This window comes from Anas acuta, chromosome 4 (genome assembly GCF_963932015.1).
Source record: "Anas acuta chromosome 4, bAnaAcu1.1, whole genome shotgun sequence".
NCBI classification, from domain to species: Eukaryota; Metazoa; Chordata; class Aves; order Anseriformes; family Anatidae; genus Anas; species Anas acuta.
Window position 1 is genome coordinate 31,603,703 of NC_088982.1, and position 26,485 is coordinate 31,630,187.

At 39.4% G+C, this 26,485-nt stretch overlaps 1 protein-coding gene across 13 annotated transcripts in view; it reads right to left on the reverse strand.

Moving 5' to 3' along the window:
* MAPK10 (mitogen-activated protein kinase 10) overlaps positions 1 to 26,485 on the reverse strand; it is a 120,578-nt gene that overhangs the window by 45,787 nt on the left and 48,306 nt on the right. For 9 of the 13 annotated variants that reach the window (XM_068680532.1, XM_068680534.1, XM_068680530.1 and 6 more), the window contains 2 exons: positions 18,993 to 19,064; positions 8,420 to 8,589 (listed from right to left, as the gene is read on the reverse strand). In XM_068680532.1, the coding sequence (XP_068536633.1) occupies positions 8,420 to 8,589; positions 18,993 to 19,064 (242 nt within the window). Of the gene's footprint in view, positions 1 to 8,419; positions 8,590 to 17,284; positions 17,341 to 18,965; positions 19,065 to 26,485 lie in introns of those variants that run through there. The other 4 variants (XM_068680538.1, XM_068680537.1, XM_068680540.1 and 1 more) reach the window with 4 other exon arrangements.

The following is a 26,485-nucleotide window of genomic DNA, read 5'->3' on the forward strand; positions in this document are numbered from 1 at the left end:
GGATGCAGGATGAACTCCTTTCTCAGAGCCATGCTCACTCACAAGAGCTGCATCGGGACAAAGCATGAAAGGCAACATGGCAACAGCTGTCCTGTTCCTGAGAGGCGTGCCAGGTGATGTAGAATAGGTACCATTTTAGTTTTCCTGGTGATTAAAATATTAAGGAGAACGCTTACATACTTCTCATTTCTATATATTCCACTGATTTTTATACTTAGCTCTGTAAGTGACTCAGTTGTAGCAGTTTCTGACAGAGCTGTCAGAAGAGAAGTGGTGCTTTCTGATTCTGCATTTATCATGCCACTAATTCAGTATTCATTCTGCACGCTGGCAACAGCCAGGCTAGGAAATTCAGCCTGGTCAGTGATACAATGATACAAACCAGCATTTTTTCATTCTGTTTTTAAAATCCTCTAGACCAAAATGCTTTCCTTCATGCAAGTGATGCTTAAGAGATAAAAATTTCTTGGTTTCCAAACCATGCTGCAAGCTTGAGAATTTACTGAAGCCAGAGCAAGGTAAAGATCTGAAAAATGGATCAGAGCTAGGGATGCTTATTAGTGTTTCATGACAGAAAATACAAGGGCAAAAGAAGTTGCTATCCAATTTGTAGTAAAACCCAATCAAGTCCAATATTCCATCTGCCCAGCATTAGCAAAGGGGTATAAGAAAAGAAATCTGGTGAGCAATTTCCAGATTTGATGTTCTGAACTCTCAGGAGGGTACGTACACTTGGGACACCTTTCAAGGTTTGTTAAGCATCAAAGCAGCAAAGCCAGAAGAGTTCCAGTTCCCTCCTTCAACAGCCATGTACAGGACTAAGGAATTATGGACACTAAGGAAAAGTCTGAGCAGAAGCAGAGTCTCTAGTACTTTCCAACTGGCAGTCATGTGATGATTCTGTTATTCTTGGATCTGCAGACTGAAACAGAAAACAGCTACTGTCTTCCATACCCACCTCACATTTGTAATTTAAAAAACTTAGTGGCTTGTCTGATGTAGAGAACAAAAGCTGTCAGTTTAAGGAGAAAGAAACAGTAACATTTCTTGCTGCATTCCTCAACTGCTTAAAAACCAAAAATTCAAGCAGCACTGAAATCATATTGTCAGCAAGCGATCATCTACAACGTGATGAGCATAGGAGGAAAAAAAGTTATTATAAAAGATTAACCCTAAAAGACTACTCAAACTCTAGTTTCCCAAGGCAAACCCCATGACCTCTGCAAGGTTATTCCAAGCAGAGGCAAATAATCACAGATGCTGAAACATTATCTGTTGGTGTTCTGGGAGGGAACAAAGCCAATGCTCACACTTGGGTTACATTTACCTTCCCTTCCCCTACTTGATAACTAACTCAACCAGCCCAAGCTGCTCTAACTCATCCAGTATGCTCATGTCCAACTGGGGCAACTCACAGTGAGGGACATCTCTGACACAAGAAAAGATAGCAGTGAGTGAAAATGATGCTTTATCAGGATATAAAATATTTCACCTGCTGTACAGCAAGCCAAAATGGCTCACCACTTTAACAAGAACAAATGAATATGTCACTTAAGTTGTAGGGTTGCTCTGTTACACCAGAACGCATCAGAAATTACAAGATTTTTCCTGATTTCCAAACGCATTTTTCATTTGTAAATGGGCAATGAATTTCAACTGAATGGAAAAATTTACTACCATCAATACAGAAAAGAACAAAAGCAAGAAAACAAACAAAACCAAAAAAAATACACTGATGTCCTCTTGGCCACCTGCTTTCACACCTGCTTCTCAGTCCTCCTCCTTACTGCTGCCCTTCCCAACTACCTCTTTTTTTTTTTTTTTATCACCAACTCTTTCTTTTCAGTTCTCCCAATAGCACCATGCAAAACATGTCTTATATTGTTCAAAAACTTCACTTAGGCTTCCTATGCAATCCTTTGTTTTCTATTTTCTTTCTGTTGTGCTTAATATCTGTTGTATTCTGGTTCTTCACCTGTCCCAGGTGTTCCTGTTTGTTGAAGGAAAACAAGTCATTGGATGACAGATAACCTTTTGCTTTCTGTTAAACAGTGAAAATCTGTAGACCACTGATGTCAGAGAATAAATAGCACCAATTCATGCTGACAAGGAAAGCTGAATGAACTAATCTATGTTTCATTCCAGACTAGCTCTATTTTTCTATTTCCAAGTCAATTTCTTCCTTGTATTTGCCCGTTCATTTAGATGCTCTGCCCTGTAGCCCCACTGCTATGATTCAATATGGTCACAGCAATTTTCCTACGCAGACCAAACGTCCTCTCCTGCTTTGCTGTCAGACATGCAGTAATCAGTGCGGAGGATGCAATAATCTTCATTTCAGCAGTGACACCATTCCAGGATAATGGATTAGAGGGAAAAGACTGAACTCAGTTAAGCAAGGACTGCGATGCACTGACTAATTAATTCCAATCCCGATTTCCTGAGTGAACTGGTATTTACCTGCATCTGATTTCCAAGCAAAGATAAACAGAGACTGCAGGTGAAGCAAGAAGAGTCTTAAAACTGTTGGATGTGACAAAGTACAGGAGCAAAAGAGATGCAATATGAAGAAGAGGAGACCTGGCAGAGGCCATAAGAAAGGCCTTGATGAGGTAAGAGCAGATAGGTGCTTTTCATCCATAAAGGGAGTTATGAAATGTTACAGCCTGATAGCCAAAAACCTAAATAAAAATGAGTTATTAACTACCACAGAAAGACCTAAGGCCACAGAAATGTCAGTGACTTCTCTATAGCCACAGAAGTTACTAACAGCTGATAAACACCAGTGTTCTTTTTCAATGGCACTAAGTGTTACAGATGCTTAACCATATCCACCCATGACCATGAAGAAACTCTCTCTCTACCTAGGAGCTGTACTGAGCCAGCTGGAGATCCTGGGCATCACCTCTCTCACTGGAGCCACAAAGTGCCTCTGCAGCACTGCAGCTTATCACCAGGTTCAGCAAATACTGCTCTTAAGGTTTGTGCTCTTAGGGTTCGCAAAAGCAGGTTGTGCACAGACAGTTTCTAAAGCAGCTGATTTCTTTTTTTTTTTTTTACACACATCTGCACAGGGAAAATTTGGTCTGGATTTTGCCTGCTGAAGTTTTGTAGTCATGGAAACTATACAGGTTATTTAAGGCAAAAAAAAAAGGAAAGAAAGATGGAGTCAGAGAAATAGGCAGTCTTGAGTACTTCAGAGACAGCCTCTGATCTCTGTGCTCGCGGGGCACACTGTGGCACTTTTTTATTGCATATCGTTTGTAATGCCCAGAATTTAAATTACATTTTCGATTTCTATGCACTAGCGAAGGGGAATGAAACACGAGAAGATAAACATGAAATACATGGCAACTATCTCCCTGCCAGGAGTCTCTGCAGTTAAGCAGCAAAAGGACATGACAAAAAGTATTTGAGGGATATTTTTGGTTAAGTAATTACATGTAAGTCCATATCCTTTCATTTTTTAAGTTTTCAGGGGAACAAAAAAAAAAGATACAAACAGTAATTCTTGTTCAAATGTGACATCTCAGGTAGCTCTGTCATTTAAAAACAGCTCTACATCCTGTCTCAGGTTCTCTCACACACTGTTCCTGTACATATTTTTGTTTTCTTCTTGTTTCTTAAAGAAATTAGCAGACAGAAGTAGTTTTAAGAATCAAAGCAAACATGAAATATAAGCTGCTTATTCTTAAAGACAATTAAATTAACGTAGCTGACTTTTCAGATGTGTAATGTAGAGTTGGACATATGGCAGCTATCTATAATCCTTAGGCAGGCCAACCTGAGTTATTTGTTCAGTCATTAGCAAGAGCATCACAAGACGTTCCCTCCTATGCAAGCAAACTGACTCTGAGTATGTGCTATTATGCCAATCCTAATAACATTGCCTTCACAGACAAATCTGCCCAATTTAGATAAATGTATTCACTCCTAATATTCCAGAGCCCAAACCCACAGAGATACTAAACCTTTGCTGTTTCCACTGGGAGTCACTCAGCACCTTACAATTCATGTGCCAGTGATTCAGAGACAATTTCAACATTTGCTATTTTCTGAAGAACTAAGTCATAGATTTTGCAGAATGAAAAAAACAGAACATGTTGTTCCAAGTATAAGTCAGATGGTGATCAATGGCTAACTAAATACATGTAATTAATTTTTTGGCATTGTAGGGCAATGACATGCTAGCAAATCCAGAGAATACTACAATGTAAATGCAAATTGTCATTGGAGAAAAGCGCTGCAATGTTAAAATGAATGACTGAAGCCTGAAACTTGCTGTCAGTTTCCTTATGGTATTTCAAAATTTAAGAAATTCCTAAAGTGGAAAAAAAAAATAAACTGGCAATAGTTCAAACCATGTACTCTTGGGAGAAATAAATCTCATCGAGTGTTGCCACTGTATGAGACAAAAAGCAGAAAATGTTTTTAAATTGCTATGCTCATTTCACTAGCAGTGCAGTAATAGTTCACAGTGCAAACTGACAAGGTATTTGCTATATTCCTCATACAGAACACTTGTACAGCTCTTGAAAGGCTGTCTTCAAAAACCTCCTTAGGAGCAGAGTGTCAAAGCACATCAGCAAAGCATACAACAGCACAAGAAACTTAAAACAATCTGAACTAATGGATACAAATTGGAGAATCTTTAACAGAACAGGATAAATCCTCAGCAGCCATCAACAATTTGAAGTGCAAAGAGTCAGCAAGACGTGACTGCGGAAACAAAATGCAGCTAACCCAACTCAAGATGTGCTCAGCACTGACTCAGGAAAGAGCCTACAGCCAACCAAATTAACACTGCCACTCCCTTCAGGGCCAGGGAAATTGTACCTGTAACTCGATGCACTGTTCATTTTTTTTTTTCCTGAATAATGTGTTCTTTCTTTTCTTCTACCAAAATTCCTGCTCTGCTCCATGATGGGAACATCTTTGGATTTCAGTGGAACTAGGTTGGTTTACACAAGCAGACACACTGACATCTATCTATTTCACCTTTGGCACCAAGAAACAAAAATATTATTGTCAGGGCATGGTCCCACCTTTCATTTATTGATTTCCAGCTATAGAATAGAAATAAAAATAAGCAATAGAAATACAGTAGTGTGTTAACTTGATAACACTCAGGTGCCCACCCTTCTTTGTCCTTTTTCACTACACCACAGCACATGCACAACCTTCTTTCCTTGATTATTGAGGGCTGGGAGTTGAGTATGAAGTGGTAACTCCATTTTTCTTCAGGTTTTACCACTACTCCCATCGCAGTATCCCTTTGGAGCCTTACACTCAGACCAGGATTCAACTGTGCTACCCAAAAGTGGATATTAAAAATAACGGTCATACAAAAGAGCTTATATGTCTTTGCAAACTCAAGAATTCAATGTTCTTCACCATTTAGGAGCCCATTTCACAGAGAAACTTGTCATATTAAATTAAAATCTACTTCTAAATGGCTCTGTTGATTCGTTCAGTCTTCAGTGACTTCTAGAGGCCTACAGGAAGAAACAGGCTACCCTAAATTATATACAATAATAAAATATTTTAAAAATATATGGAGAATTAGAGTAAGTTTTCACCTACAGGACACTCCCCTGGGACAGCTCAAGGAGAACAGCAATGAAAACAGACTTAATATTGGACATGGCATGCATTAACCCCATCAACCACCACTCTAACTCCATCCCCTGAGCCTGGGCACTGTGGTGACTGTTTCAGGGAGAGAATCCACAGGTGGATAACCAACCAGGAGCACCATCAGCACAACACTGTCAAAGGCAAGAACTTTGCACTCCTTAATATTCAACCACCAAATAACATTAAATCAGCAAAGGAGAACAAGCCTTAGACAACACGGCAAGCTATTGCTTGACTTATTGTTATAGCAAACTCAAAAAGACTACCTGCTTCATCCTCATGCTCAAAGAGATCAGAAAATCACTCTACTAATTCCCAAAAAACACTCCAAAATTGCCCAGTTTACTGCTTCAGGGATAATATTAGTCTCCTAAAGATCTGCAGATGAGGGACCTTTTTAGGGGGGTTCTAATGCTTCCAACTGAAGAGTTCCCAGGTCTCTTCAAAACCATCGTCAAACCATCAGCTTGCTCGCATGCTCCTCTCCCAGAAACATTTCTCCAACAAAGCCAAATTTCTTGCATAGCACAGAAAGCATAAAGCGCAGCCCAGCCAATGCTCCTCTGATCAGCTGACACAGCACTAGACCATATCCCAACATCCCACAGCATGAAACCCTGTCTTGAGTCTTCAGAAAAAAAGCTTTCTTAAGTATTTCAGCTGAAAGACATCACCAAGCTCATCTCGCCCAGACAACTCAGTCTTCAAGAGCTAACAAGGTCTTGCAATAATGGACATAGCTATAAGCACCAACACAGTCCTAAACAGGCCCAGGTTCTTTGTAAACTACTACTACAATCTTAATTGCTTGCATCCCTGCATATATAGGTTACACCTTTGCTGCCTACCTTGAAAAACAAGACTTTCTCCCTGCCTCCACCATAAATTCCAGAGCCCCCATACCCCCTTCAAATTGTTTTTAGAACATTCCTACACGATGTACTTTTTCTAGACATCACAGGCAGCATGATATTATCACAGACAGTACCAAAACTGTTAACTGCAAGCTATAGCAAAAAAAAAAAAAAAAAAAAAAAAAAATCAAGATCAGCTGCCTTGCTTCCAGGCAAAAAGCACTCACGTGAAACATAAAAACTACCCACTCCAACATCAGCATATTTCTGGTGATTTTCTGGAACACAAGAACTCCTCTCCATCCACCCTTCTCTAAACTGTTCATATCACATCCACAGGCAAGAAGTGACCCGGCTCTTGCCCTCCCTTATAAAATTAGGCAGTTGTCACCTCTCCTCCCTTCTAACATTGCAGAGTGGAATCAAGTCCCTGTTCTCCATGTGGTTTAGCTGCTACATATCTAACTAAACCCAGAAAAGCACACTCAACTTATTTTTACCTTTGAATTTTTCTGTTTCTATTGCAGACCAAAAGATCAACTCATGGTCAAAAGCCTGTGTACTTTTCCTAACTGTAACTCTTGGTCCAATAAACAGTAAATTTGGTTTCATGTTTTGTTTTCACTTGAACTTTTTGTTGTTGTTTTCTCACTTGATTTTCTGTCCTAGGACATTTCTAACTTTTCCCCATCAACTCCTTGTATGAAAGACAAATTCCTATAATATTAATTTTATTTTGCTTAACTTCTATTTTTTGTTGTTGCTGTTGCTCACGTTTGATCATTACAGCAATTCAGTTGCAGACAGACTCAACAAGATCTGATTTTATTCTAAAACAGACTATAGTCAGTAGGAAGAGAAAATATATGATACTTACTTAATTGGACAACTGACATCGACTGAACATTGTTAGTACTTAACACAAAATCATATTTATTCTTTAGAACCAATTTTAAAGTAACATTTAGTCCTCTACTGCTTAAGATATGAAGTACTTGATACTTTAGATTAATCTTTGGACTCTTGTGTTCTCTAAGTATACTAAAGGTTGGATGCGACAGACGGAGGACTAAGGATGTGTTGCTATTTGTTGTCACATTGCCAATTATAGTGCCCATGTCAATGATCCATGGAGGTCTGCTTCCCTAAGTTACAAGACCCCATTGTTTTCCCATTGCCTCTAACTACAAGGTAACACATACTACATCAAAGTCAGAAAACAGCAGTGATAAAAGCAACAGATGCAATTAGGTTTCACCTCGGATCAATTTATAAAGATAAAAATGTCCCACAATTAAGCAGGCAACAAATGCCCTCACAGACCCATTTAAACACATGCCACTTCAATTGAAATTAAAGAGCCATTTCTAAAAATGCAGCCAAAAGCTAAAGAAAATGTTGTAACCTTTGACCATCATTTCTAATTCCATAAACCTTTTGTATTATTGAGAAGAGATAAAAATTTGTCTTGTTTCCATTTTTCACATCATTGCAACACCTCTTTCAAAAACGAAAGAAACATTTGGTAGTTACCTCGATACAAAAGGCTTCCGTTCCCAATGCTTTAGAATGCTAGCGGATGTGACCGCTTTCTATATAGCTCTCAGTGACTTTTACTGTACAAAGACTAAAATTACAGGGTTTACTCAGGATATAATTTGCACTGCCTCTGGAAATAGTGCCACAGTTGTCAGTTATAGTAAGATCTTTCTCCTGCTTTCTTGCTAGTTACATTTTGCTATGTGGAGAAAAACCCTGTGCTAACGCTCGCACCAGCAGCAGAATTTATTAGGCTCCTTTTGCCTCAGGATGTCTGTTGCCTGACTCTTATTTGTGCAATTTTAGACAATGTCTGTGATTAGCAAACTGTGAAGAAATGCAAGAGGCAAATCCTATTTAAAAGCATAAGAGAAACTGCTGATACTCACCAAACTATTCCCTGAGCCCCAGAGCCAATAGGTTTCAAGTTCTGGTAGCGTTTGAGAACTGTGAAGGTCGAGTCACCTACTTCCACACTGTAGAACTGGTTGTCAACTTTGCTTTTGCTCATGTTGTAATGTTTGGCAATATATGACACATCCACTTGTTTCCCAAATCCCTGTTGTACAGAAAAAGGGAAGGGGAGAGGGAGGGAAAGACATAGAAATGAAAGCTGGTAAAACATCAGAATATTGATGAAACACAGTCAGCCTAGTTTTCAAATATAAATTCTTGTCATTTTAGGCTCATTGTCAGAGATCTTCATGAATCCTCAAATGCTTTCAAAGATGGTGTCAAAGCCTCTTTCTCCCAGGAAGATACCATAAAAACCCACTGATTGAAGGCAGCTGGCGAATTCTCCAGCTGATGGGGGGGACACAGTCACTCTCAGCTACTGGTCTGCACTTGCCATTGCTTTGTGACTGCTGGCGTGTTTGTGCTGATTCTGCCTTTATTTGTATAGCAATAAATACATTATCTTAGAATGAGCGGACTTGTATCAGTATGGAAGTGAACAACAGACACAGAAATCAGACTCTTCATTATTTGTCTGATAGAGTTAAATACTATTAACTCTACATTATTGTCAAATAAGCTTGTTGAGGTGAGTAGTAAAACTTTCCCTTAGTGTATGATAAAGGCCTTGAGAGCCTTTCAAAAGGAGCTGCAAAATAAAACAGATCAGTTGATGAGAGAATTGTGACCTGACCTGGTTCCTGGACAGTATTCAGTAGCTCAGGGGATCCTCAAGTTCTGCATTTCTAGGGATAGGAGAGTTGTTCTCATGATCTTACAAATGCGTTAGTTCCCAGAGAAGACTAATTTTCATCAAACAAACACAAGTTACTGCAAACTTTTTGTGCTTGCATAGCAGCTACCACTGCAGAGCTGTAACCTTCCCTGTACTTGTGGAATAATTATGCAAGAAGTTCCATTATAACCTTTTTACCACTGCCAGTAAGCTCCGTTCACTGAAGATTATGGAGTAAAGTATGAAGTAACTTTTAATTACATTAAATGATGTAATGATGAGATAAAATTCAGAATTTAGCAGTTCAGTTTAGGATTTTATACTATATGATGCTGAGCAGAGGCTGCAGAAGTTCAACCTGTTACAGACTTGCCCTGAAGTAGCTGATGATTCACCCCCCAAGTAAATGTTTTCCCGATGTACAATGTTTTCTCCGAGGAGGAGCTGAGCCCAAATGTACACATCTTCTGCTGCATATGCCTCTCTGTCTGTGCATACATTTCAGCGCTCACAAATGCTGCTTCTTCATTTTCTTTCTTGCTCTATTACAAATTGATTTTCCAAAAGAGCTGAAAAATCAGCCATGCTGCATGGCTAAACAATACCAAATTGAATTTTGATGGCAAAGAAAAACGAAAAGTTCCTTTGGAGAATATTATTTTTTCATTGTAAAATGACATAATTCTAATGTCCCATGAAACCAGTCATTAAAAACAGAAAATTTATTCTGCCAAGAACTCGGGCTCTCAGGTTCACCTTATGACTGCTAATATCCTTTTTCTGTCACTTATCTGACTTGAGCACTTGCTGTCACTGGACAGCATTGGTTAAACCTAACCATCTCATTTAGAGACTTGAAAACATTCTAACAAACGTTGCTGTTCATTCAGACAGAAAATCTCATTTCAGAAGAGCAATTAGAAACATTATATTTACTCATGAAGCAGACACAGGGCAAAGGATTCCCTATGCCAGCCCCCAAATGCAGAAAAAGGAGGCACATGGACACCGAACCAGTGCTAAGATCCAGGCTAAATAGTGGAGTAAGTCTGAAAAAGGTATGAAATATTCCCATCCGATGAACAAAAATACGCATCTCATTTGCACTTGTGTAACCTTAGTCTTAAAACTCCTTCCACTATGTGAAGACAGATGCATAAATCTGGCCAGCTCAGCAGCTCACAGATCTGGCATTGAGAGGCTTAATTTTAATAATATGCAGGAATTAATTCCTGCTCTCCCTTGCCAGACCAACATATTTGCAGAGTGTTTTGTTCTGATGCCATTATCAGGGCGATGCAGACAATAGTCAACATTAGCACCCGCTACTCCGAAACCAATGTTATGTAAATATCAGAATAATTATGTCAATTCCTTCCTGAGCATGAAGCACAGCCAGCTCCTCTGGAGGTACAGACAGCATGGCTTTCTCAAAGCAGGCAGAGGACCGGATTTTGGCCTGGGAAAGCCAGGTCAGCCAACAACACAGAGGCTGTGCTGGTGGAGAGGATGTGGAGGGCTGCAGCCGGTGAGAGCACAAAGGAAGTAGTTTTGGTTGTTTTTTAAAAAAGAAACTTTTTCTAAAAAAAGCAGAGGGTGGTAAGGAGCTTTGGTAGATGAGACCAACACCAAGAATTACTTAGAAAATTCAAGGCAGGATGATTTAGTTGTAAGTTCACTCCAAGCAAAACGCCTCTGGGGAGCAAGGCAGGCTTCAGCTTCAGGGCCAGGCCAATCTGTCTTCAGGTCAGCTACTGATTTGCTTCCTGCCTTTAAAACCACACTGGTAACAAAACGTAGCAAAAATACTCTATTTTTCTGATGTATATTAAAGAGAAAATAAAATTAAAACACAGTAAGCCTACTGCCTAAGCCCAAAGTACCGCTTACTTCTATAAGAACGGTGGGATGATGATATAATTATCCTTGTCACGATCGTAATTTAAATCAAATCCCTAAACCAATGAATTAACAGCGTTAGTGGATTAATCACATCTGAGCATATCTCCAACCGAGACAACATGTAATCAAATCACAAACCATCTCCAAGTCAATACAAAAGTCACTTCCTAAACTGACAGTTTTGTTTTACCCAAAGTGCAGCTAAAACGGCTTTACCCTAAAGCAAGGAAATTCATGCTCGTAGCAGAGCACGTCAGTGTCAGTTTTCATTTCAAATCCTGATTAAAAAGGTCTTCTCCGAGTCTTCAAACCCACGTTGCTGATCTCAAAGCAACATGGACACCACACTTGGGGGTCTTTCTGTTCCAGTCCCAGTGCCCACTGTGGCCCTTCCACATGTGGGAATAAAAACGTTGGTATTGCACAGTTTCATTGTTTAGAGGGCAGGAATGTGGTATTGAGATATGCCTGCAGTGATAAGAAAGCTTAACAGACAACCTTATAAAATGCAGACAACCAGAATCCTTAGAGCAATTAGGCAGAAATCACTGTGTAAGAAACATCACCACCTCAAAGAGTATAGAAGTCAGAAGAAATTTGGCTTATAACAGGCCGGCAACTGGAAGTCATGTATTGTCTGTGAAGCACCGGATAGGTTTGTGAACCTGGATTACCCAGTCAATGGGGAAGCAGGGGAAGGTCCCGGTCATCGAGATCTCCCACAGATCTCAGTGCTGGCACAGCAGTTAACGGGCTCCTGTCCTTACAGCCTCCCCCTGCCCTCTTTCACTACACACCGTAAACTACACCCAAATCAGGTTTTCCTCTGCAATGCTTACAAACTCTGTACTGGTGGGCTTAAGTTAAAACTTTGATGATCTGACAGCAGAACAGGAATTCTTTGCATATGCACTTCTGTACTCAAAACACAACCTGCTTTTGTAGCTGGCTGATACTGTCACCTTAAGAAACCAGAAATTAGCACTTTATTAAGAATTACCTGGGGAAAAGAAAGGTGCTTATACAACTGGTGCTTATTGCCAATTGGGTTTACTTCAGAAGTCACATTGCTGATGGACAGGTCTTGCAAAGGTCTTCTAGAAATTTCATCACAGTTCATAAATGTTCAGGTGAACTTGAAATGAACTTGGGCAAGTTACAGGACTGGGACTCCAACATAGCAGTAAACATTGCAGGTGTGATTAAATTATCAAGTGCAAAAGTCTCCATCCTTTTTACTTGGAACAAACCCTAACAAGTTTCACAGACCTCTATGCGACATGAAAAATTATTGCTGACAGACAGACAAATGATGCATTTGAGTATCATTATTCCATGGCTGCCACATACATTTGGACAAGGGAATTACAGTCTGAACACTAACCAGAATTTAACTTTCTTTTCCCATGTACCGGAACGCACACACCATTTTCTTTGACCAGTAACAAAGCTTGTAACACGTACCTAATGCCATCCTCCTTCCTCTGCACTGGGAAACTTGAGAGTAAGAGAGGGAAACAAGTTTTTCAGACCAGACACGATAGCCATCTGAGCTGGGTCAGTTAACTGGATAGCCGTATCCACAGTTACTTGCCTCATATCCCAGCCACTCGGGAGGGCAGGAAACCAACTGTCAAGACTCAAGGGTTTGAGGTGAAGGAAAATGACACTTTCACCATAATTAAATGCCTAGAGAACATGTATCTTGTTTTCAGAGAACGATTATTTAAAAATTCAGTCCAACTCAACTTACTGCCTGAAGCACAGCTACAAGCTGCATATTTTTGCTTTTTTTGTTTTGTTTTACAGCATGGAGAAGGGTAGAAAGCACAACAGAATAATGCTATTGCTTCCTCTGTTCTGAGGGGAATTATTTCCTGATACTGTCCCTGTTTATTTATCGATTTCTACCTCACAAAAGCAGTATATAGGCTGTTTTTCATTGATGGATATTTGTTTCTGAACACCATTCCTCCCATTATTAATAAGCTGAAAATACTGTGACTTTTTACAGCTCTAAGTCTCACATACACGTTAGCTTTTACAAATACAAGCCATTTAGCTTAAACTGCCACATTAGCATGGTTCTCCTTGCACTTCACAGACAATCAGAGCTGTATGAAGGTATGGTAATAAAAATCAGCTTAGGGGAAACTTCCCCTCAATATTAGTATCCATCCCTGCACTTCCAGACAATTATACGTCCAGGCAGGCCCTGCTCACCTCTGTGCATCTGTAAAGCCAACAGACCTATTTAACTGCTGTCCTCCCACTTGCATGGCTGTAATGCTCTCAGAAGATTCAAGTGCCAGAATTGTGGGATTAATGGACATTTGCTGAACCTCTGCTTTGTATTTAATGGTCATAGGTTTTGCTAGATACAACTGGAATGCCACAGAAGCTCACATTTTAGAAATATCAAGTTCCTTTGCATAGAAAGGCCTACAAGATTATTTTTCATTGTGTATTCTGTATGTGCCACATTTATGGCAGAACTATTATGTCCTCTTCTCACCATTAAGCCAGGCTTCTCATTTATTCTAGCTTTCCCTGTACTCTAACACCAGAGATAGAGATGAAATCTCCTACAAAGAATATCAAATATTTTTTTCATCTTCTGTGCACCTACATTTAATATTACAGGTTTTTCTCTTATCAGCCACATCACACCACAGTTCCCCATTCTCTCATCTCATTCCCAAACTATCCCTTATTTTAGTGGTTCCTATGTGGTCACAGGTTAATTCTCTGCCTTCTTTTAGACCCCCCCTCCAGCAGTCTTCTACTGGATCCAACACAATCTGCACTCTTGAACTCAGCCTTTCAAGGAGCCAAGTGACTCTTGCCACAAACAGCTCAACTCTGATAGACCAGTCCTTGATCATTTCACTTTTAAAAGAAGACTTATTAAAAGGAGTATAATATATACATGTATTTTCTCCTTAAACCCTTCTTGTTTAACCTCTTCTGAGAAACCAAACATCCAGCAGCTTCAGACCTGGCTCTTCTTTGGTTCTGATTTTCAGGAAAGAAAAGGGCTGCTTTCTCCTTCCTTTTCACTTCTATCTACACAAAAAACAAAACAAACAAAAAAAAAAAACTCCCTTTAGATATTTTTCATTTGTCTTCCTCATGCTCACTGAGATTTAACTGCTTTCAGTTGCTTCTTTTTTACAGGCACATTATGTTTCTCAGTCATTTTAAACTGGGGTATCACAAGTTACTCAGAAATCACCACATCTCACCTACAAGAGCGATGAGGAGAGGTAATTTGTATTTGTCAGCTTGTTCTGAGGCCCTCAATTTGAAGAAGCAGCAGTAACATGGGAAGAAGCAAGATACAAATAAGATTAGGAAAGAGCAATGGCCACTGCAAGTTGGCCAAAACAACGCATTGGCAACAGTAAGACATGCAAAGAACAGCCAAATTTAACACCAGCAGCAAAGGGAGCCTTGATGCGAAGTCTGTGAAGAGCACAGGAGAACTAAGACAGGATTAAGTTTCTCACTAACCTGGGGTCACACTGAAAATACTGGGTCTCATTTAAGAAGCTTTCTTCTACTATGCATGCAGGCAGCAGGAAAGGAGATGTGAAATGCTATGACCCCATGTACATCATGGCATCCTTAGAAATGAAGGGTAAAGAAGCAGCACACAGCAGCACAGATTTGACTATTCCAAAAATTCAATATCTTGATACAAGTATATAATAACAATATTCACTGTGAACACAGCTAATGAAAATATTCTTCCTTTTTTAATAAAAGGCTACAAAAAGCTGAATAATCTGATTGCATTTCTTGCTAGAAATAGACAGCTCTTGATATTAAACAGCACTGTTTTAGTCCTAGAAATCTAAAATACAGGTCAATGCTTGTAGGATGGTTTATGAATGCCAATTTACCTCCCATTGAGTAGAAAGCATAATTATAGGACATTCTGGATCAAGACAGTTTATTTAATGGTTAAAGTAGTAACCCTGTTTCATCTGATTAAGGCATTAGTTTTAATTAAAGTGCCTTACCAAATTTAGGACTAAATCTAAACAAACCATGAATCAATTAAGAGCAATACAATCAATAAGAACCAGTCTTTTTTCTTGCTAAAATGAAAAGTTTGCTAAAATGATCTGATTTTTAAGTGGTCGTTCATGCTAGTATTGCATTGAGGAAGTCTTTATACGTTTTGTTCAAGACAGTTGAGTATCACAGGGGAAATAAGTCATGACATCAGAACACAGGGAAGAAAATGTCTGAAGAGGAATACAAGTATTTTAGTTGTTTGGGGCTTTCTTAAGCACAAACTGAGTATAAGTTTGCAAAAATGCTCTCAATATGCAAACTGAAAATTCGTTCTGAGGGTTTCTTTTGGTAGCATCAGTACAGCACCATGATGCAGAAACACATTGTATCTGGGCATCAAGCTGTTTAAACTGTCCAGTGAAGACTAATAATGATGCCACACTGAGGAATTAGCATGTGACTTTGCATTGCTGATTCACATTAAACCTTTTCTTAGTGTGCATGGCTACGTCTCAGTTATCTCATCTCAGAATCCCACTGACTGTTTGCTTTTGATCAAAAAAATATTATTGCAGCATTATGGAAATACTGTGACATAGAAAACTTAGTAATAAAGATGTGTTTTTCAAGACAAGAAAATTTAGGACTACTGCTTCAAGTAAAAAATTATAAATTGTATTACAATGGTTAAAAATGACCAGATGAACATATCTTAAAGAAGGCCACCCACAGAAGAACATCCTTTAGGCATTTAGTTAACATTCAGCACTTTCAGATGTGATTTCAGCACTTTTAGATGTGATGTGTTGACAATATCAGCCTTACTAAGGTCTCATGAAATTCTGAAAGCTGAAGTTCTGTTTGTTCTGCCTTTCTATTATTTTAGGAAAGCAGATATGCTTTTCATCAGCCAACAAAAGGTAACTCTTCCAGCAAAATATCTAACAGGCAGAAAACGCATTTTTACCCTACTGATGCTGTTGTCTGTTACTCAGAAAGGGCTCCTCCTTTTCCACGAGTTGGAAGCCCATGAGTTTCATGAATTCCATGAGTTAGTATTCTCATCATGCTGAGCTAGCATCTCAACATACAAAACTAGCAGACAATGCCAGGAGATCCATCTTAAGAGGAGCAGCCTAAAACCAGGTGTATGTCTCTTTTTCCATAATAGAACAAAAAGCTATGCTGTTTAGGCCATGAGAGAGAAGTCACCACAAAACAGTTATTACAATATATGTCCTCACCGGTAACAATCACTGGAGTACTTTTCATATTTCACTTCTCAACAATGCAAACTTCATTTTTGGGGTCTCTTATCCAGATACTACTGGCATCCTTGCCCTCTATAAGTACCTCAAGAGGAGTGGCGCTATCTACCTGTTGCTGCTGCTGAGTGCTCTGTCACATCATCTTTTGCTAACAGCAGTCCCCGATGTTTAAGACTTACTGATTCAGTAGGCAGAATTTTTCCAGACCAAATATTAGCAGGTTGAACATATACTCCATGTTCTGCCCTATGCAATACTAACGAACACCACCTGTGACAGCTAAGGTCTTAATGCAACAAAACATTTAAATATGAGAACACTTCCTATGAATTAAAGTTAAGTATGTGCTTAACTGTTACTTGGACCATGGCCTATCTTTCTGGAGAGAATAAATTAACGTGAAGCCTAAACTAGCTTTTATCCTGAGGGGGATAAATTGGGAGATCTGAAGACCTTGAAAAGCTATTTGTGCAATAAGTGCTTGAGGGATAAAGTCTTGTTTGCTGCAATGCCAGAATAGGATCTCTTGCATTTATTTATTAGATGACTCCTTTTTGGATACCTGCTTGCAGGCATTAAACATGAATAAGCTTCATCTAGTGATAAAAATTCATCCAAAACGCTGTCGATTTCATCGCATACTCTTAAACAAAAACGCTGTACGTACAGTCCTTTCTGTATGTGGCTGTGAACACTTTCTAGTAAGCTAGAGTAACAGCAAAGGAATAATTATAGCAGCATGGCTTCATTACAGTTTAAATCAAGAAGTAAGAGTACAGTGACAGAAAGCATTTGCTATGCATTGTCAAACATTGACTGACGGCCAAGCTAAAGGAGCACTGAGCATAAGAGGAGAAGATGGAAAGTACCTTGCCTTTGTGCATGTAAAATAGAAATGTTTCTGTTCAGCTCTTCTTTGGTGTAACTAGAAGGGAGAGGAAAGTTAGCTGTGCAAAAAAACTACTCTGCACACTAAAAATAACCTTTTCATATCTAATTCCTTTTTCATAAAACATGTGAAAAAACCTTTTTTACAATTTCTGCAGAACTTTTTTTTTCCTAAGCAAATTGTCCAAAAATTACAGAAAGCCATATTTGTAAAAATCCTGTTTTCTTTCAAAGTTATTTATCCCTGATCTGTGAGATTTGTACAGATTTTGTTGAGGATGGTATATCAGGCTATTTATTGCAGTCACCTACAGAACAAATTATCAAAACTGAGCAGAAAATAGTGGAACAATTAAGCTAGAAATTACGTTGGAAAGCATTAAGTAAGAAAAACGTATGCACATAAAGAACAGGAGAAAGGATAGAGAAGGCTGTTAAACAGATTATCAAACCCAAAATCCAAGCTCCATTCTAGAGCTGATAACTTAGGAAGGGCACGGTCAACCTTCTCAGCAAAACAAGTATTTTGTACAGCTGTGTTAAAAAAACCAGAACTAAACTCAACACCTGTCACTGCTCTGCTTTACATGCTTAGATATAACTTATAGCCCTTTATTTGTGAAAATTGTACTTTCACTTTCTTGTGCCCTGGAATGTAAGCAAAATAAAGGGGAAAACAAGTGTTTACCAAATTCCATTTCTAGGAATGCAGCACTGGTTTCACCCCTCAAAAAATGAAGAATATCCCTTAATGTCCCTCCACACAGTCCAATTACTGGTGTCCCATCTCACAAAAAAAAAATAAAAAAAAAAAATATATATATATATAATAATTATGAAGAAAAGGAGTTCAAACACCACTTTTTAAGAAGCAAACTAAAAAGTCATCTTTCATTCCTAATGGAAACACGTTTACAGTTTTGACACCAATGTATGTTAATTAACTTAATCTAACCAAAAGAACCCCAAATTGGACCAGGCAATATGCTTTTTCTCCACCTCCCAAAGTTAGTTTGAGTTTTGCAGAATTCAAGGCACTGTGACCAAACCACTTTGAGGCTAATTTAAAGTACAGAATTGGCTACAGCACAGTCTCATGACTCTGAAACCTGCATAGCACATTTTGCTCAACTGGAGACGAAACAAACCCCACAAAAATTCAGTTGCCCTCCCTATACTCCCAGTAAACATAGAGTAATGGACAAAAAATGTTATTCTTAGATTACAATGTAAAGGCTCTGTCTCACAATAAGAGAAGCTAAGATGAAATACTTTGAATTCACAATCTGTGAATTAATTCTGTGAAAGCATCTATATGGGTACCGTTATTTTGCATAAAGGATTTTGTTTGATTCTTCATTAAATTTATGGGTAGTACAGACAAGACTATTTTCTGTTTGCAAATTGCTCTTGCTTTTCCTTAAAAACCAAATAATAAAAAAAAAAACTCACATTAACAGATATTTGGTAAAGGCAAAAAAAAAACAACAAATCATTCAGAGCAAACTATGGCAATCAAATTAAATAGAAATGTAATTTCTGTTATGCATTCTTTTAGCTTTTGTATTTACTCTAATTCTTACTTGCAATATGCTCCCAAGAATATTTATTTTTAAATATGAGCGTATAACTGCAAAAATAAAGTACAAGTATATACTGTACCTTGTTTTACCTGTAAGGAACACACACCTGACAAAAGGCAATCTTCACATCCAGGGTAGGTTCACCACAATAGTATAAGAAATGGCGGCTCATAAATACCTGTAATTACAAAACAAACAAACAAACACACAAAACTTAGATGCCTGCTGACATGCAAGTACAGTACAGCTCTGTATACATTTGGGCTATGAAACCAACCTGAATTGCTACCCAGCTCTTGAATAACAGAAATTTGTTACAACATTGAACTAGAAATGGACTTTAAAGACATTCTAATACTTGTCAAGGTTACAGCCTCATATAGGACTTGATTGCATCAGCGAATTTTTAACAGTAACTGAATCCTTTACCTCAAAGTTTATCTTGTCACTTGTATATTCCTATGTTCTCAACAAAATCAGGTCAACAGAGTTCTATATAATGTGGGAATGGGAGACAGTTATTACTAATGGGAGGTAAAAAACAAGCTGTACGCTAGCAGTTATTAAGTAGAATTAGAGAAAACAGAGTGCCTAATTATACACCATATAAGTTCAAGGCCCTACCACTTTAGGAATACTAGGTGTAGTTCTGGTCCTCAGCTTAGCATCTTGCAACTCGACAAGATAGAGGAAAGGGCAGGAACAAAGCTCCAAAGCCCAGATTGCTCCTGTGAAGCAACTGCATAGACAGATTTTTTTCTTCTTTGCTTACAAAGAACTGAGTGGGAATGTGCTGGGGATCCACAAAATGAGTGGCACAGTGACAGTGAAAAGGAAAACACTTTTTCCCCTCAATTTGATGCCATACACTTCTACTTAAGTTACCAAACACCAAGCTCAGAATAAGCAAAAGGAGATAATTCTTCATATGCCCTTTCCTCAGACTGCACAACATCCTGCCTCAAGTTGCTGTGGATGGCCAAAGCCAACTCAAGTTCTAATGTGATTAGACAAATTCACTTAAGCAGAAATCTGCTGAAAGCTATTAACCTCAAAAGTATCAGCCTCAACACAATGCTGAGTCAGTCTGCCACTACGTGCTCTCCCTGTTCTTGGATTCTTTCATGGGCATCTGATGCTGGCCAAGGAAGCCCTGTACTAGACTGCACGGTGCTGTATACTTGTTACGGTTGGTTTTACTTTCTTAATTCCACAGTACCACACTCAGCTCTAGGAAAGTCACCATCCCTGAAGGTCTTTAGAAGATGTTTAGATGTAGAGCTTAGTGATATGGTTTAGTGGAGGACTTGTTAGTGTTAGGTCAGAGGTTGGACTAGGTGATCTTGGAGGTCTCTTCCATCCTAAATTATTCTGTGAAACCTTCTGTAGCTGCTTTCTAGCATGGGAAATAAAACCCAGATGTTATCAGGCTGAAAGAGGTAACAGTCACAATACACTGGAGGATATTGATTTTTCCATGTGACTCCGCTTCAAAAAAGAAAAAAATACACAAAAATCCTTCTCACAGTACAAATAAGACCCAGCAACTTTTCAATCAAAAGAGATAAATAACACAGAACTTCATATGTTTCTTTCAAATATAAGCTCATTGCAATAGCTAAAAATGCAAAATGCAGACATTGCTCTAAGGCACAGCCATGATTCTGAAACTGTGTGTACCTCCTTATGACCCCCAAGATATTTATCTTTATGTTATAGGTACCAATAACTAGCTGTAAAATAATAATAATAATAATAATTAATAAACAAAACACAAAAACACACACTTGGAGCAACTTCAACTCACAAAAACTGACCATGACTCAAGAAACTACAATATTCACTGATACTCGCAAACTTGAATACATCATGTGTTCCCATTTGATTAATTTTTAATGAATGAATGAATAATCCTGTTATGAAAGCAAGTGTATGACCTTTTCTGCATCATGTTACAGTGTCTGAGATTGCTGCCTCATTGCCCAGTGAGTCATTACTGGAGGTTCACATTCTATAGAGGGTTTGGATTAAAACAAGGAGGAAATAAAAAAAAAAAAAAAAAAAAAACTTTTAACATTAGTCATATTCTTAGTGATTCTGGAAAGCCAGTAGGTAATTACACTCTCACCCTGCAGACTTATACACCAGGAGATCCTACTGGCTGGACTCATTATGTTGCTATAATCATCTGCGACCGGTATGTCAGCAGACCTGTATTCAAGACCGAGTGTAGTATTAGGAAGCGAAGAAGGGATGAGAAGGAAATCTCGTTCCTCACAAAATTTACTGCATACACATTACTTCTCATACACAGCTCCTCAACTTTCCACTGCTAAGACCATAACTCTTATTAGTCACCCTGAGCAGAGCAATCAACTGCTGGAATTTATGAACAGGAATACATTTTACTATTTATTATGTTGTCCTTGCATGCAGCCACTGCTGATAAAATATGAGATGTATGATATGCTTTAATGGCCTAGATCAATACTCACATTCTTCTGTACATGAGATACAACAAATGAATCACAAGACCAGGAGTGAGAATACATGTACCTTTCTGTAACACAGAGGTTTCCAAGACTGTATATCCACAGCAAGAGAGATTTGAGTTTGTGTTTCCTCTAGGGCATGCCTTCATACATGGAATTCATATACAGAATTTCCTTCACTGACCTCAAAGTTAACACATGTGTAACTTCTGGTTTCTTAAAGCAGAGAATATGTTCACACTCAACTACCCTTGATTGTACCTCATCAAGCACTAGCGGGCAGGGTATCGCTAGATGCATCAGAGGTGCCAGCATCAAGTGAATGAAGACACGGCCTGATGCTGAGACTCACTGGTGATCTGAAGCAGTAGGAGCATCTTTACCTTCTGAGCCTTCTGCCTTCCCTTCACTGAAGAAGCTCATGTCCCATCTTCTCCTCACTAGGAATGCACACGCTTTCATGTGTACTTGTTCTCTCATTGCCTTTTTCAAGTCTCACTTCTGCTGTGTCAGGACTTCAGCAAGTCTAAGAGGCCAACATGGCTCTGGCAAGTCCTTTATCAGCTGCTTCACAAAGCACCACTGCTGATATAATAGACCATGAGCTGAAAATCCTCTTGGCTGCCCAGTGGCACAGCTCCCAGGTGAACCGCTGCCTGGGACTGTGAACTACGCCCAAGGCCTGGCCTCCACCTGCCCTGACACTTTGCCATCCTCTTCTTCAGCCCTCTCCAGTCACTCCCCCATCAACAGCCACTCTTCTGAACAAAGTGGGCTTGTGACATGCCCCGAGTTCAGGAGTGAGCTTCCCCTTCCCCTCAGTCCTGCAGGACTGCTGGTTGGTAAGGAGGATTAACTCCTTGTTATTCAAACAGCTCTCTGAGGCCTGAAAGGATTAAATCAATACTGTTAGGGTAATTACTGGGAGCAGAGAGGGAACAGCCTGATGACAGTAGACAAAGCAAGCTAGAAAAGCAACAGCAACTGCACCTCTCCAGCACAGCCTCCTGCTGCTCCCTGAACCCCTTCCTGATCCCCAAAGCCATAGTGTCAGCACTCAGTGAACAACTGGCCAGCCAGGCACCCCGTCTTCTCCAGCCCTCCTTCGGTCCCAGAGCGCACAAGGCTGCCAGAGTCGACTTCTGGACCACAAAAGGAAAGCCACTGGTTGCTTGCTGGAGGCCCAACAGATCCAAGTTCTCCCTCGCTCCCCACGGATATCGCCTTGGCCTGTCAGAGCATTGCTAAAGGCTGTACCCTGAAAGGCTTTCACGTGTCCTACAGTAAATCAATCAGAAGCAAATCCTTCAGATCCGGACTGTGAAAATATCCTCCAAAATAAATGAAAACGTCAAGATGCAATTTAAAAAGAAATCAAGCTGCAGCTGAAGAGATCACAGAGAGAACTGCTGGTATATAAACATCGGGAGGTTAAAACCTGACGGTATGGCTGCAAGCTGGAGGACTTGAACAGAACCACGGGACATATCCCAGAGCCTCGTCCAGCATTTCTGCTGGTTTGGTGTTCCCGTGCAAACACCTCACGTGCATAATGGGTACAGCAAATGTGCTTCCTATCTTCATAGCCATGCAGTTTGATACTCAGGCTCCAAAAGGCCAGAGTTCTTTATTGCTGCCTGCTATTGATATTTCATTCAGGAACAGAAAGAGAACATGAAAAATATTAATGAAATTGCAGAAACATTTCCAGTTATTTAAAATATATATATATATCCTGTTCTACTTCAGCGAGAGGGGGCAATTTATCAGTTCAGCTGTCACATAAAAACCTTCTTGAAAAACACTAATGTTCGAAGATGAACATTCATGAATTATTAACGTTTCCTGTTTTGAAAATGTGTTTGACTCATTTCATGCATTTCCAGCAGCAGAACACCCCTCTCCTCCTTCATTTGAAAACATTCCCTCCCCACACAGCAGCTCATCAGTCCCTGAGGCTCTGAGGAATGCCCCTGGGAGCTCAGTCCTGACACCGTACATTTATCTGAAGTGAAACTGGGCTACGCACCTCTGTACACAGCAAGGAGAATGACGAAGGTACAGAACAGTGTCGGTACGCCTTGCTATTTTAGCATCCCTGTACCTTGAACGTAGGAAATAACAAAGACCTGACCCACATCACGTAGCGTGACAAGCACGTGGGGGGTAGCAGTAATTTGTGGCCCCCAGTGCCACCCAGCTGCACACATGGGCTCTGGCTTCTTAACAAGCAAGGGCTGCAGTTTGCCTGAATTTTGCCTAACTTGGCTGCCAATTAATATTGGGATACATATGCCCAAATATCCTGTCATTTCATTATTATTATTATTATTATTTTTAAATACCATTCCTTTGGGCTCATCGGCATATTTTTTTTTTCTGAACTTAATTTGTTGCTGTGCTTAAAATAGATGTGAGCAAAAACAGAGTTGATATTTTCAATTTCAGTTTGAATTAGACCATCTGTTTGGCAAGAGGTTTCAGGACCTTACAGAGAGTAAGTAAGAACTGAAATTTCCAAGAGGATTCTTAGTAGACGAGGAGTGTGCATCTACTGAGAAAGAGTGTTTATTCTGTTGTGCCTGTGCTCTCATGTTAATTATTCTTGGAGTAACTAGGGAAAGCACTGGTGTGAATAAGGTAATTATTAAGGTTAAATCCCAGCAGAAGCAGCTCCCTTTCTACTGAGATAAGCAATGCTAGCAATTAAAAATTCACACGAATCACAGAAGCAGTTCTAAAACTGAACTCCCGGGAGAGAACACAGCCAGGTAAAGAAAGAATTTAAGAATAGCATTCTGCAGGAAATATTTATGGAAAAAGGAAAAAGAAAAGAGCATGCAAACTGCAAAGATGGAACTGACAGATTTGCTTAGTGATCTTAGCCCACAGGCAGAAGAGATGAGCTCCCAGTCCGGCCTGGTGACCAGCTTTCCTGTGTACACCCAGGTCTATTTTTAATACTTCCAAAACCTGCTGTAAATACCCGAGCTGTAACAGCCCAATGTGTCAATGTCAGGTACCTACAGCTCCCAGGGACTTTATTTATTTATTTAATCAGGCTTTCAAAGCCAAGCTGACTGCCCAAACATTTACTTTTATCAACACATGCTATTGAAAATGCAATGTGCTCCTGGAACATCTTGCAGCAGATGAATTAGTCAATGTTTATGATGACCTTACAGTCTCTTATACCAGCTTTCCATTTGTAGCTAAATGTCTTCATTCTCTGATATACATTCAAAAAGAAAAAATCTAGCCACTTTCTAGAGGAATTAAATTAGACTTTGATACTGGAAGCAGCTCTGAATGAGCACAGGATGAACCTCCCAGTGACCAGTATGCAACACCATGCCTATTATTATCACCAAAAATGAAGAATGAAGAAAATCTAATCTAAACTGAGTCCAGTGAAATGCTTACTATTTACCTAACAGAAGTCAAAGAACCTTTACCTCAGGAGGTAAACAACATTTGCGTACTAGGAGGTAAAACAGCCTTCTACAACAGTAAAAGGTTTTGTTTTTTTTTTTGGCATTTGTTTTTGATCTGCCTTTTCTTTCTGGAAAAACTAAAGGAAATAGAATTAAGGTAGCCACCTCACCACAGTGAAGTAAAAAATTCTTCCCTCTCAGAAATCTATTTTCCTCTGTTTCAGTCAAAAAAAAAAAAAAAAAAAGCCATTCCTTAGATAAATGCCAGTGGTAAAACAGCAGGAAGGCATGTAATGAATCACATCAAAACTATCTGTAACACACTCCCAAGTCAGAGCACAACCTCCCAACCTAATTCAAATTCAGGTAGATTTGCCTACAAGTGATGGCCTTGGCCCTGTATTACTGTGAAAAATGATGTACATTCAAAAGAACAGAGAGCAAGTAATACTTAAGTACTGTCTACTTTAAGCAGTACCAATAAATTTAACATATTTTATGAAGATATACATACTAAGCTGTAATAGCTCAGAATGAGTTTGTAACACTCCTAACTGTAAGCAACATGTTAAGATTGAGATCCAGTTGCACTGTTATGCCCAGTACCCATAGCACCAATGAAGGGGGCATGCAGAAGTAAAGAATATTCTAGGCAAACTCTAACACATCATGAAAGGCCAGGGCACCCTGATCCAGGCAGAAATTCCACTTCAGAGCACTTTCCTTTTGTGGCACTGTGGTACACAAAGCTATAAGTTCCATGGCAGTTTCAGCTGGAGGAAAATTAGTTGCCTCATGGATTTAAGAGGAAAAAAATATGAAAACAAAATACTATTTAGCCATGGTTTTAATCGTTTGATGTGAAACTGTATTAGACTCTACCCAGGTTCATACTTTGTGTCAGATTTTCATGATGGAGATAGAAAAAGCCATTTAGGACCATGGAACAGCTTGCTGAACTGAAACGTCAGTGTTTGTGAACAGAACTTGAAAGGAGCAGCATGAGTGGCCAGGGAGCCAACCTGCACAATTTACACCCCCAGTTTTCCAGAGCAGAATGACAGAGGTGCTCACGTTGGGAGGATCCTGTGACATGTCACTGCCAACCTCCCCGCTCAAAGCAAGGACAGTTGTTTCACTTGTCTGCGAAGCTAGACCGCTCAGCCCCCCCTTGGTCTGTGTTTACACATTAATGCAGCAGCTATACAACTAAAAATACTATTTCTCTAAAAAAGCATAAGAGGCTTAGTTTGGGAGTACAACTCTGTGGCCACGAGCAGATTACGCTATAAATTCTGCAGCTACAGAGCAGCTTATTTCTCAAACAACTCAAATCCAGAGTCTTTTCCTTCTGAAAAGCTTTCTCCCCTCCTAAGCTTTAACATTTGTCAATTAATTATTCCTGTAACAAAGACGCTAATAAGACTACTAATCTCAGGCATGCAAAGGAGGATTTACTGCAGCATCACTGCGAACTGCAAGTATCACAGAATCACGCAGAATCATAGAACATTAGGGATTGGAAGGGACCTTGAAATATCATCTCATCCAATCCCCCTGCCAGAGCAGGAACACCTAGGTCCTTTCACACAGGAACGTGTCCAGGTGGGTTTTGAATGTCTCCAGAGAAGGAGACTCCATGCCTGTCCTGGGTAGCCTGTTCCAGGGTTCTG